This window comes from Vanessa cardui, chromosome 6, assembly GCF_905220365.1.
Source record: "Vanessa cardui chromosome 6, ilVanCard2.1, whole genome shotgun sequence".
NCBI classification, from domain to species: domain Eukaryota; kingdom Metazoa; phylum Arthropoda; class Insecta; order Lepidoptera; family Nymphalidae; genus Vanessa; species Vanessa cardui.
The window spans coordinates 13,068,210-13,081,346 of record NC_061128.1 but is presented as its reverse complement, the minus strand read 5'-3'; the positions used below and the strand labels follow the sequence as shown (position 1 = coordinate 13,081,346).

General features: G+C 31.6%; 4 protein-coding genes across 5 annotated transcripts in view; 1 reads left to right on the top strand and 3 right to left on the bottom strand.

The window, feature by feature from the left end:
* The first annotated feature begins 1,452 nt into the window (after window positions 1–1,452).
* On the top strand, window positions 1,453–6,079 carry LOC124530218 (inducible metalloproteinase inhibitor protein-like). Its single transcript, XM_047104265.1, has 4 exons — window positions 1,453–1,606; window positions 4,290–4,478; window positions 4,791–4,976; window positions 5,784–6,079. Exons 1-4 carry the CDS (start codon window positions 1,549–1,551, stop codon window positions 5,999–6,001), a joined length of 651 nt encoding a protein of 216 aa, XP_046960221.1. The 5' UTR covers window positions 1,453–1,548; the 3' UTR covers window positions 6,002–6,079.
* Window positions 2,087–4,283, bottom strand: LOC124530216 (aspartate--tRNA ligase, mitochondrial). Its single transcript, XM_047104262.1, has one exon. The coding sequence runs from the start codon at window positions 4,036–4,038 to the stop codon at window positions 2,158–2,160; it is 1,881 nt and encodes a 626-aa protein (XP_046960218.1). The 5' UTR covers window positions 4,039–4,283; the 3' UTR covers window positions 2,087–2,157.
* Window positions 6,080–6,113: 34 nt separating the features above from the next.
* On the bottom strand, window positions 6,114–8,906 carry LOC124530217 (probable RNA-binding protein 46). The gene is made up of 4 exons (XM_047104263.1): window positions 7,887–8,906; window positions 7,190–7,686; window positions 6,906–7,113; window positions 6,114–6,809 (listed from the first exon to the last, which is right to left on the bottom strand). Exons 1-4 carry the CDS (start codon window positions 8,544–8,546, stop codon window positions 6,648–6,650), a joined length of 1,527 nt encoding a protein of 508 aa, XP_046960219.1. The 5' UTR covers window positions 8,547–8,906; the 3' UTR covers window positions 6,114–6,647.
* A 3,163-nt stretch (window positions 8,907–12,069) lies between these two features.
* The window catches only part of LOC124530607 (vesicular glutamate transporter 1), a 52,825-nt gene continuing 51,757 nt past the window's right edge, over window positions 12,070–13,137 (bottom strand). For both annotated transcript variants that reach the window (XM_047104838.1, XM_047104837.1), the window contains exon 11: window positions 12,070–12,392. In XM_047104838.1, coding sequence (XP_046960794.1) covers window positions 12,186–12,392 — 207 coding nt within the window. In that variant the 3' untranslated portion in view covers window positions 12,070–12,185. The remainder of the gene's footprint in view (window positions 12,393–13,137) is intronic.

The window sequence follows — 13,137 nt, the reverse complement described above, 5'->3', positions numbered from 1 at the left end:
CGGTTTCCCTTATTAGGTATCGGATGCACCAAAGCAGTGTTCCAGAAGTTACTCAATAGAATGTATCAGAAATTTTATAATCCGTTTTACACATTTCGAAGTGTAATGGCACTCTGTAAAAGATTTATCCTATTTAGTATCCAAAATTACTATAATAACATGATTATAAAATTAAAAATTAGCATATTATTAAAATATAAATAACTGTATGATTATTCTTGCCTACACCCTTAGGTATAGGGCTACACCCTTGCGTAAAACAATTCATTTTGTTTAGATTCACAGTGACATATACGATAACCGCGACTTTCCTTGACTAAAAATTTCAGGGGGGGGGGTCGGTTGAACCCCCAAAATCCCCTCTGCCTACGGCCCTGGTAATTACACTTATGCCATTTAAAAGTTAACCTATTAATTCGCTTAGGTACTGTGTCCCCAAAAATAAGTTGATGTCTCATTAAAAAAAAAAAAAAAAATAATTATGTGCAAATTTATCATTTACGGCATTTATAAATAAACAGCACCAATTTCCTCATAGATGTTATCTACGAAGACGGGGAATACCCTATTACTTAGACTCATACATTGCACAGATGTTATATAGTTTCCATTTATTTTCTCCATCATTGTTTTGTTTCTTTTTCTTGCGGATAGAAAACGATTATAAACCTTAAAACCAATTTCATTTATAGGTATACCATAATTGTATGAAATTTACTACGTAGTTATTTACACGGTTTATATACACATACTTGCTCATTGAACTTGATTATACTCGCTATGGTTCACATTAAATTCCAATACGCGAAAAGTTAGAAAATATAATTTTGTTTAATATATTTTTAGACTACCTACCACATAATTTCTAATTATTAATAATGAAATTAAGACCATGTTTATTACATAATAATAAGCGTGAAAGTTGAAACTTGGTCAAGATTCATTGCACCTTTTTTATTAAATAGAATCGTCTAAAGTCTAGGTCAGGCGACATCTCATAAAATAGTCTTAGTACTTATGGAATACTAAATAAAGTAAAGTAAACAAACAGACTGTAAACGTCCTACTAACAGCCATATTCATTTCTCCTTTGGAAGATGGAAATTCAGTGCTGCTTAATTGAGGTGGAACCCGCAATCGTCGATTAAAACGCACCCATTCCGACCCATCATTCTCCAGATTAAAAAAGTATTTTTTTTAGGTTTTCTAAATGAGTATACCTATAATCAATATAAACATTACAAATGTGGAAGTAACACTGCGTGACCAAATCGCTGAACCCAATTTGATGAAACTTGGTATGAAGCAAACTTGAACTCCAAGAAAGGATCTAGACTATTTTTTTACCTAGCACATGACAATCAACACCCTAGTACGAAACCGCGGGCTACCACTAGTAACATAAAAATATTCGCGATGTATTCGCATACTGATAGCAATATTATACCCGCTCTGAGAAATCCCCCTCTTCAAACGCAATAGTCATACAGGATATAAATATAAATAATATCTCAAGTCGAAATGGAGAACCAATGTTAGTTTGTAAACATGAAGACCTTCATTTTGTTTTTTTCGTTTTTTATTTTCCTGTGTATGTGTGAATCTGGTAAGTTTTGACATTAGTTTTTTTTTTAAATTATCGATTTATTATTTACAAGCATGGCAACGAAAAAAAAAACTACTCAAGCTTTTTAAAAAAATTAAAAGGTACCAGTTTAATTAATACTTACTTTATGTTATGAAGTTTGTGCTAAAGTTATATATATATATATATATATATATATATATATATATATATATAGCATAATTTGCATTTAAACTGTAGAGGTCAATAAACAAATAATTCATTTATAATAATATATGTTAATATTAAAAAGTAGTGTTTTAGCATTATTATACTGCTCAAAATTATATAAATAAATTTTAGACATTAGCATATCAATATGGGTAATATGAAGTTAATTTTTTACCTAAGAATATAAACTTGTAGGTCATAGAATATGATAGATCTTGACAGTAATTAATATTAAAAAAGTGTTCAACTGAATATTAATAATTAAAACTAAATAAATAAAAATTACTTAGGTTTTATTTAGACATTATATATTAAGTTTGTCTATATAAAAATATTTAAACAATTTACAAATGAAAATATGACTATTTTGATTCAATACTTCTTATATGATAATACTTTTTGTCTTCATCGTTTACTTCATTTGGTGCACCTGACAACGGATCCTTACCTTCATGTGTTTTCGGAAATGCTATTACATCTCGAATAGACTCAGCTCTACAGGCAATAGCCATGAGTCTATCTATGCCTAAAGCTATTCCCCCGTGCGGAGGGCATCCACTTTTTAAAGCATTAATAAAGTGTAACAAATAACTTGAATCTATATTCAAAATATCAAGTATTTTTTTCTGTAATTCTGCATTATGAATTCTCACAGAGCCTCCACCTACTTCATTGCCATTTAAAACTATATCATAGGCCAGTGACCTTACCTTCAGAGGATCACTATCCAATAAATGCAAATCTTCGGGATGTGGAGCTGTGAATGGATGATGGCATGTTTGCAAACCATCTTCTCCCTTAACAAATAGGGGAAAATCTACCACCCACAACGGTTCTATGGTATCTTTCCATGATAAAAGATTTTTTGATTTTAATAAAGGGGCAAGCAATTCACGAATATCACCTAAACATAAGCACACATTCTCCTTATCACCTAAGGCTATAATATTGTCATTTTCTTCACCAGTAATACCTTTTAGTTGATTATTTATATCTTGACCTATATCTCTAGATATATTTTCATTGAGTATTATTTTTACATTATACTTTTTTCTTAAGGAATTTATTGTTTCCTTATATTTAGTGGTAAGCTTACCTAATGACCTGGAATATGCTAAAGAAAATGCTCCAAAATTGAAATCCGCAGAATCTTGTTTGAAAAGATTACTAATATTATTTAACTTCCATTCATATGTTAAATTTGGCTTATCTGATCCATAGTTTTCTAATGCCTCTTTGTACGTCATTCTTTTAAATGGTGATTTTGGTAGATCTTCCAAAAATGTTTCTTGTAGTAATTGCTCAATCATATTAATGATGTAATCTAAATTAGTGAATGACAGTTCAATATCAAGTTGCGTGAATTCCGGTTGTCTGTCTGGTCTTGTAGTTTCATCTCTGTAACATCTAGCAATTTGGAAATACCTATCTATACCACCAACCATGAGCATTTGTTTGAACTGTTGTGGACTCTGTACCAAAGAATAGAATAAACCGGAATAATGAGTCGGCACAATAAATTCCCTAGCTCCTCCAGGTGTCCGACAAAATAAAGTAGGCGTTTCTACCTCAACAAATCTATGTTTTTCAACAAGAAATTTTCTCATATTATGCAACAATAAAGATCGTTGCCTTAAGTTACTTTGCATTTCCGGAAATCGTAAATCTATATAACGGTACTGTAGTCTTAATTGCTCCTTTGGTTTCTGATAATTCCTTAAATTAAATGGTAGCTTATCAACTTCATTTAAGATATCTATTTTGTCAATAATAACCTCAATTTCTCCAGTTTCCATTTCAGGGTTGTACATACTTTTCGGCCTTGCTGCTACTGTGCCATTTATCATGACTATAGTTTCTAACGGTATATCACTTATATTTATATCAGAATTATTTACTATACATTGTGTTTGTCCGTAAGAATCTCTGATAAGCAAAAATTTAGATAAACGCACAAATTGCACCCACCCACATAGCATAACCTTTTCTCCGACATTATTTGATCTTAGCTCTCCACAGGTATGTGTTCTATAAGTAAAGGTGTTTTGATCAACTATATCTAGGTTATTAATGTATTTACTTTTCGTTTCATGCTTTTTTGCACTAAGTAGCCATTGATGATGGAATTTTTGCTTATTATTGAGCAAGAAATAACGTCCTGATCCTGTGCTTACAGCAGAAATATGTCTACAAGTTCTTGATTCTATTGAATTCAGTAAATGCATAAAGTTTCTTCTCCACATTTTTGAACTATCTATTAATATCAAAAACTTTATAATTCGTTAAATAGAGCAAACTATTATTTTGAAATGTTCTATATACATTTATATATTTGTTGTATAGTTTATTGAACTCAATAGTTTGTAATTCTGCAATCTTAGTATTTACATATTTTGGCTGTGACATATGAAAATGACAATTGTTGATAATCAGCAGAATATTCATACAACTTGATTTGGTCAGAATGTTGCTATTTCAAACTGAAATGTTTTAGATTTACAATGTTCCGGCCCTAATGAAATAAAGGAATGTGTTGGAGATTGTCCTCCTGAGAAAACGTGCAAAACGAAAGATATACAATTTAACTGTTTACAAACTAACAAAAGATGTCAAATGAAATGCGTCTGTAAAAAAGGTTTTTATAGAAATTTTATAGGACAATGCATAGCAAGTGAATTGTGTGGTGAGTTTAATTTTATATTATTTTAATATTAGTAATACTAACAAACCTATCTGATTTTCTGAGGATAAAATAAATTAAAAAATATTATCTTATCGAGTCTTCTTTTCAAGAATGGCTTCTAGATACTAAGAGAGCTGTTATAATTACAAAATCAGAATTGAATGCCAATAGAAAAATATTTTAGAAGAATATATGCCGATGTTTTTAAATCATCATTCAATCGTTAATAATTTGTTCCATTAGAAGCATAGTAAATAGTTATACAATTTAAGTTTAATATCAACGCATTCCTAATACGATGTTTACTTCTAGATAAATGTCCTGACACCAATGAATATTATAGCTGTGGCGGTGCCTGTGATAATGTGTGTGCAGATTTACATATGCAAAACCAAACACATTGTCCCATTAGGAACATAAAATGTAACGAAAAGTGCTATTGCAAAGAAGGATATGCAAGAAATCACAATAACGTTTGCGTTCCTTTCAATCAGTGTCGTGAGTAAAAATTTAAATATACTTATTTAATAAAAAAATATATTTTTATTCATATCCCCTTTGGTAACACATACCTTAATGAATCAAAAGCTTTTTTATCTAATAATTAATAATCACGCTAAATAAATAGCAATAAACTAAAAATACTTTTAGTCACCTAATAATTGGCGTCGTCGAATCACAATAATTTCAACATAAAGTTAAGGAAGAATACTTCGAAAGCCATAGACAATATTATTGTAATGAACGGGACTTTTCGCAAAATTCACTTGCCCAAGGTACAACTGGCTGAACTGGCTCCCCTTTATAGTTTATAGAACTAAAAACACATTTAGGTAATTAACAGTATTCTTGTTAAAGGAGTGTTTAACAAATACAAACAGCTTTGAACTAATCAATCATCTCATTATGAAACTTTAGCAAATGTGTTGCGCTATGTACCACTTCATACGATTCACATAAAATTCAAACGCAGCGAGAAATTTCTTACGAATTTAAATAAACTAAGTACAATATATAAAACCAGCCAGCTAGCTAACTAGCTGCAATAGTAAGCACATTCTTGCATTTGGCATGCGCGGTCTTGCCTTACCAAATTTAAAATGCGACGAATGTGGGTAGATTGCGACGAGTTATCCTAGGTTTTATTAAATGTTGTCTTATGCTGGTAAATCAACTGCGGCCTGCTAATACTATTCCTAAATTATCGAATGATCAATGGTCTAAAAAAAAAATATCGAAAGTAAATAAGACGATTTGGAAATGGATGGTGTTGATTAATTTTTTTGAATATTTTTACTTTCAAAGACACATTGTGCGGGGCTAATGAAGAATATCAAGAGTGTAAAAGGACCTGTCCACCAGACACTTGCTTGTCACTAGTAGCCAGGTTTAAATGTGACAGCAACGCAGCATGTATACCAGGATGTGTTTGTAAATCTGGTTATTTACGAAAGGAATTCGAAAAACCATGTATGGCAATTAATCTATGTCCCGAATTGGCCAATTCGCCTGATTTCAATTGACGTTTTATGAACATAAACATGTATTTTTAAATTAAGAATCAAAATAAAGGTATTCAAAAAAAGAATGCATTCTAATAATTATGTTTATTTATTATTTATTTTTTAACAAAATTGTACTGTAATATACAGTGCATTCTCTCTGAATATACTGAAATATAAGCACAAGGAAGCACTGTAATGTGGCTTTACATCTTTGTAAACTATGCCACCAAATATTACAACTAAATAATCATATTTTGAAAAAGGAATATCAAAAGAAAATATGAGTCACTAGCCTAGATAGTTATGCCTATTACAAACAAAATAATGATTGTCTTACTCTATCTAGTCAAAATACTCTATATGCTATATAGTCAATATTAAGGATAAAGTCCGAGTAGTAAACAAGAGTCACAAATGCAAATTTAAAATAAAACAATTTTAAGAAAACAATTGAATAACTAGATAATAAACTATGGCAATAATGACAACACTATCGCAATAGAAATATTGTTTCAAAATGTTGTCATTACCGGCCTAAAACTAACACAACAGAAATATAGTTCTTAAGTCTTAACATATTTATAAAAAAATCATATCTTTTTGGCTCAACAATAAAGAACAGATTTTCTTCTTTATATAATGTAACAGAAAATTGTTAGTACGTTTAAACTGTACGCCAGACTGTGGGCATTGGCACTACTGGCTGTGTTTGAGGATATATGGTTGGATAGTCATAAGGCAATCTCACGCAGCTCTGCATCGGTGGCATGGAGGAGTAGATGGGTTGAGCAGGGGTAGATTGTTGAATCAGGTCTACTCTTAGCATCTGTAACATGAAATGCACATTATGTAATCGAAATTATATTAACAATATTACTCATAAAATTAGTAAATAAATAATCACATTCAAATTTGGTAATACCTTAAGTGTGTGCAGGGCAATTTCAGCTGCTTCTACATGAGCTTGTTGGTCTGAGAAGCAAGCCCTTGTAGAAAGAGGGCCAATACGACGTGGTACAGTCAGCAAGGGAAGTCCAACTTGCGGCAGCTCTACGTTGCACACCCATAATTCTGCTCCAGTTGGATCTTCATACTTCAAGTAATGATATGTTGGTTGTGGCCACATATATCTGAAATTAAATATTTTTTACGATTAATTTGTAGCAAAAACTTATACATATGTATTTAATTATGAAGAGTGCTTACCTCTTACACATTGATTCAAGCTTAGCTGGAGCCAAAGTGTAGTTTACTTGCGGTGCAGAATAAGAGTAAGCAGGAGATTTTAAATCAGACGGTGAGTAGCATGGACTTTCCCCAGCACATGCAGATCCAATGCCTTCATCTTTAGGACTGTTGGCATACTCTTTCTTCTCGAGGTGCTGTTTATAAAGCAACAGTGTTTGGGTCAAATCCAAGCTGTTATTAAACTTCGCATTGCCTCTATTTAACTTTTGTATCCGATACAGATCACGGTCAACAGGTTTCGCCCAGCGTATCTCGATATTACTACCATCAATGTCAGCATTTTGTAACTTAGACATAGCAAGCTCAGCATGTTCTCTTTCATAAAAATGTATAAAAGCATAGTCATATATTTTTTTAACACGTTCAACTTTATTATTTATTGCGTTTTCAAATACTTTTTGTATTGTATCTGGTGTAGTCCGTATTTCAAAATTACGTACATAAAGCACTTTCACCTGCAATACAGAAAGCACCTTTATTTACAATACCATCTAAACAATAAATGAACAATACAACCACGAATCATAAATATTTACGTATTCAATTACGATAATGATAACAGTCGCATGTTGAATTAAATAAACAAACCAGCCATAAACATGAAACATTGTAAAATTTTAACAGTTCGCAAGCTATAATAGAAATGGTCACTCACCCTTTTCATCTGATCATCGTCAATATCTGGTTCGGGTTCAGCCCAATCTACCATAACTTCCTGGTCCCATAGCTTGACGCAGCCTGGTACCAATGCGCGCCTGGCCATCGCCGCAGCCCTATGTGATGTGAACTCCACAAACGCAAACCCTCGATTTAGTTTACGATCGAAACAATTCTTATATAAGATCACGTCTACGATTCCAGTGACTCTCTTCGATAGTTCTTCCATCACTTCCTCCTTAGTCTTCGTCTTGGGTATGTTTCCAACGAAAAGGCGGCAATTGTCCACAGATTTTACGACGCCAATTTGCCTTCGAGGTCTGATCTCGTAACCATTAAGTTGCCTGACCGCAGCAGCTGCCTCAGAGCGTGTGGCATAGGTGACGAAGGCATATCCACGATTGGATCCCGAGAAGTCCATCATTAGGCGCATTTCGTATACTTTACCGACACGGGAGAAAAGAGGGACGAGCTCGTCTTCAAAAATTTCTCTAGGTAGCTTTCCGATGAAAACTTCGCATCCCTTTTGTGGAGGCGGGCCAACCCAATCTGGCGGTGGACCGAATTTCCGTTGTCCGTTCTGCTGGACAATGGAATAGCCCGTATTCTGCATCAGCTCCAGAAGCTTGTACGTCATCTGGTTACTCTGTTCGACCATGATTTAATTCAAATCAACTCGATCACAAATGTCTCAACGAACGTTCGCTTATAATCAAACAACAGAACTAGAGCGGCGATTCAAAGCGGCCTACCTCTTTATACTTGCCGACAAATGTACCGGCGGTTGTGACGTCAGAATATTTAAAAGTTATTAAAGGAGTAATATTAATTTATATAAATATGCTTTAAAAACATTACTCTTATTTTTCAATAATATATTCTTTAGTGTTTTTTAAGATTAATTAATTTAGTTATTTAAAAAACAATATTAAAATAGATAGTACTTTGAGTAAAGGTCGCCTTCGGTCCTATAAGGATTAGTCAAATCATTTTTTATGAAAATAGTTAAGTGGGAAATTAATTGTATTCATTGTGTAATCAAACGTATTTTTTTAATTATTTACTCATTATATAAAACTATAATCGTATAAATAATGTATAATAATAACGTATAATAATTGAAAAGAAATTTATTTCTTTTCATATATATTATTTTATCAGTTTCCTTTAAGAAACAACTTTTAATGAGTAAAACAAACAACTACTTTCATTATTTACTTTTAATAATTTTGTTAAAGAGATGATTTTGTACTAAAACAAGTGAATAATTGAAATTCACATTTATATCATCAGTAATCATTTATCAACCCCATAACATCTTTAATGTTTTAAATTTTACGTATTCATTCTATACGTAATTTATTATTGTAATTATGAATTTTAATTAATCATTCAATGAAATAATATTTTAAAATATATTTTTAAATAAAATTTAAATAAAGTTGTTTTGACAAAGTTCCAATAAAAATATCCTCTGCAAAATATAGATGGCGCTGGGTACTGTTTGAACTATTTATCCATAATCGATAACTTTTAATAAATTTGAATTATTTCTTATATTTTCGTACTTCTTTTTAAACCATTAACAAAATATGAATTTAAGAATTAAATAAGCAGATTTTCATTAATCTTTATCAATAATACTTATTGTAGTTTAGGTCCTTGAAACAATAACAATTGAAACTCATTTGATTGTTCAAGAGTACACATTACGAGAGATTAGTCAACCGAGCAGAATATATTATACTAGTGTGTACGTGATTATAGGTATACTCAATTACCTGGTCCCACACACTTATGCTATGGGACAGCCATTCCTCATGACTGGTGTGTTCCAGGCGCTGACTTCACATGAAACTAACGACCCGCCCGACCCACCTAGGCACGAGTACAGTTTATAATTGATACCCTATAAGATTTTTTAAAAATTGCATCATCAGTTCCGGAGATTAAAACAAACGATTAGCTCCTTATAATATTAGTACTGATTTGAAGCAAAAGGACAGGAAAAAAATACTGGCAAATTCTGGTCAGCAGTTTAGAATACATAAACTGAAAAAAATCAAAATATTTTTATTGGTTTGCTCCCGGACTTTAAGATTCTAGGACTTTGAGAACAGTCCTTATACAGGTCACAGCGAGAGGTCACATTTATTTCGCTTCTTGCCTACATGAAGATTTTTACCAGATTTCTTTAATGTAAGCTGTTAAAGGAATTCGTTCTAAAAATAAAAAAAAGATATACATGATTTCTTATAATCTATATATACAATAAAATTGGAGTGTCTGTTTGTAATATTAAAATAGCCCCTTTTTTACTTAATGCATATGTATCTATACACGGTACATATACCAAAATACATTTTTTTTACAAATTTTGTCTGTCTGTTTGTTTCGGCTAATCTCTGGAACGGCTAGACTGATTTTGATAAGACTTTCACTGGCAGATAACTGATATAATAGGGAGTAACTTAGACTACAATATTTTATTTGTTAAATCCAAACGCGTACAAGGTCGCGGGAACAGCTAGTTATCAATAATATTAATAATATGTATGAGCTCAAATATATTTATTTAATAATCACAGTTGATAAAAATTACAACACATATAAATACTCACTAAATACAATAAGCGTTTATATAGACAAGAAATAATGTTTTTATTTATCAATCGCATAACGAATTATACATAAAATTACAGCTTATAAATAATTGTTTTAACTGTATATGTAATCCATTTCTATGTAATTAGCAAATTTTCACTAATAAATAATAACCCATTGAGCTTGGACGATTTCAGTGTTGTAAGTACAAATGCCGTTGTTTATAACAAGAAACTTTATAAATAGACATGCCTCAGTTTTACTTGCGCTTAATTTATGATAATAGTAATAAAATTTTCATATATTATTTGAAATTGGCTGACGTTTCTTATTCGTACACTAGGGTATTTTTAGTGGTTTTAGTATCGCGTTGAATATGACATGACATTGTTTAATATTTAAAATAATATGTGATATTCATTATGATATACCTATGTTAATTTAAAGTTTAATAATCTTCACTCCTGAGATATAGTCTATTGCAATCAAAGACGGAATAAAGTTAAACAAACCATTAATTTACTTATTTCATGCGATTAGCTAATAACACTGCTACATTGTGCGCTAATAACAATTGAAAAATTTCTCAAATACACAAAATGAATGTCATAGACCTCTCGACCAATAAGATTGTGTCAATCTGTTGTTAAATATTGTTTATTTGGCTTTTATGCTTGTGGTTGGAATGTACTTTGGGTATACAAGATTCAAGAATGGAGCTTATATCATACATAATAAATTTACAATAATTACGTCTTAATATTTTAAATTTCATTTCACAACAAAATAATAGTTAGCAATAATAAATATTATCTATAACTCTCCTTATACACATAGAAAGATAAATTATATTTGATATTAATACAACAAATATGTCATAAACAATAAAGGACGGCAAAAAAAAAATATCACAAAAATCTAATTTAAATTCAAATTATATAATTTTACTAATTACTGTTGTCTCGTGCTTATAAATTAGTCAGCGATTATGGAAAGGCAATGCGATAATATTGCTATCGCATTTGCGCACACGCATGTCTAGGGATTCCGTCATCAATTTTTTTCCATCATGTGTCATAATAATAAAAGTTAACTAATACAAAAATGTCTTATTTTAAAACTGTTACTATCAATATTAACATTTATTTATAGTTACAGTTATATTATAATTTATGAGATTATAACAAGTTTGTGTCACTGATGAAGCTAGGAATACATTTATTCTTGCATTTAAATAATTCAACTTATATTTTATTCCGAGCTGTTGATGTACAGTCAGAGTAAGAAAACCTTCGTCAGTTTTCATATTCATTCCTTTATCAAGTCTAAACTCTTAGTACCTTTTGAATCTTAATATCGAATCACTGCGACGCAATATGTCATTCTCGATCGGTAAAGCAGATCTATCATACTGAGCACACGAAAATAGATCTTAAGGTGACGAACCTTTTCTTACCCCGACTGTACATAGTCCATATAATATACTTGTCATACATATATGAGTCAGAAAAAAAACGCAAAATTCTTTCTAGGACGCTTCTATCAATCTTTTATAATGTGCTTGTGTAATATTTCCATATTCTTTGCATTTGAGCAGAAAAACACTTAATAATACTTAATACAAATTATACTATGAAAAAGATCTACAAATAATTCCGTTAAAATTTCATCACATAATTTATATATTTATAATCTACATTTCGGAACTTCTGTCCATGGCCTTATTATCGTAGCCCCGGGCTGTGGTGACGGAGGCGCCATCTGTGTCGAAACTAGCGTCGCTGTCAACTTCCACGACCCATGGCTGTTTGTTAGCGGAACAGAACACGCCATATATAATTGCACCCAGCAGGTAGATTGCGCTGGATATGAAGAATACTATTCGCCATTGTTCTGCTGTCTGAAATATTAATAAAAAATATTTTAAACGATGAAGTTTAATGATTATTTAAAAAGTTAAAAACTTTGTTTATACATAATTGAATTTAATAAACTTAATAATTTTAATAATTAAAGTTATATAATAGGTTGGGGAAAAAGTTTCTTCGTATTTTATATGAAAATTCAAAAAGTTTTTTTTATAGTTTATTTACATTTGACTAAAGTATGTAGGTGCCATTTTGTTCCATAACTTTTTGCCATCTTGTTGGTAGTGACATGATCCCATTGCTGTAAAAATTTTGGGGCTTCTGATCGAAAAACTGCGACAAGTGGTTTTGGCAGTCCTCTCGTAATGTTAACCTGACACTGCCTAAGGAATTCTGCAGAGACCGAAACAGATGAAAATCTGAAGGTGCAAGGTCAGGACTATACGGCGGATGCATTAATACCTCCCAGCCAAACTCTCGTAATTTTTGTTGAGTGGCTAAAGATGTGTGAGGTCTAGCGTTGTCATGGCGAAAAACCACACCCCTTCTGTTGATCAATTCTGGCCGCTTTCTCTCAATTTCTTGCTTCAATCTCATCAATTGTTCGCAATACAGTTCTGAATCGATGGTCCTGCCGGGCGGTAACAGCTCATAATGAATGATGCCCTTCCAATCCCACCATACACACAGCATTACCTTGTTGCGAGTTAATCCGGGTTTTGCCACAGTCTGTGAAGCTTGACCGGCCTTTGACCACGATCTTTTTCGCACGTTCTT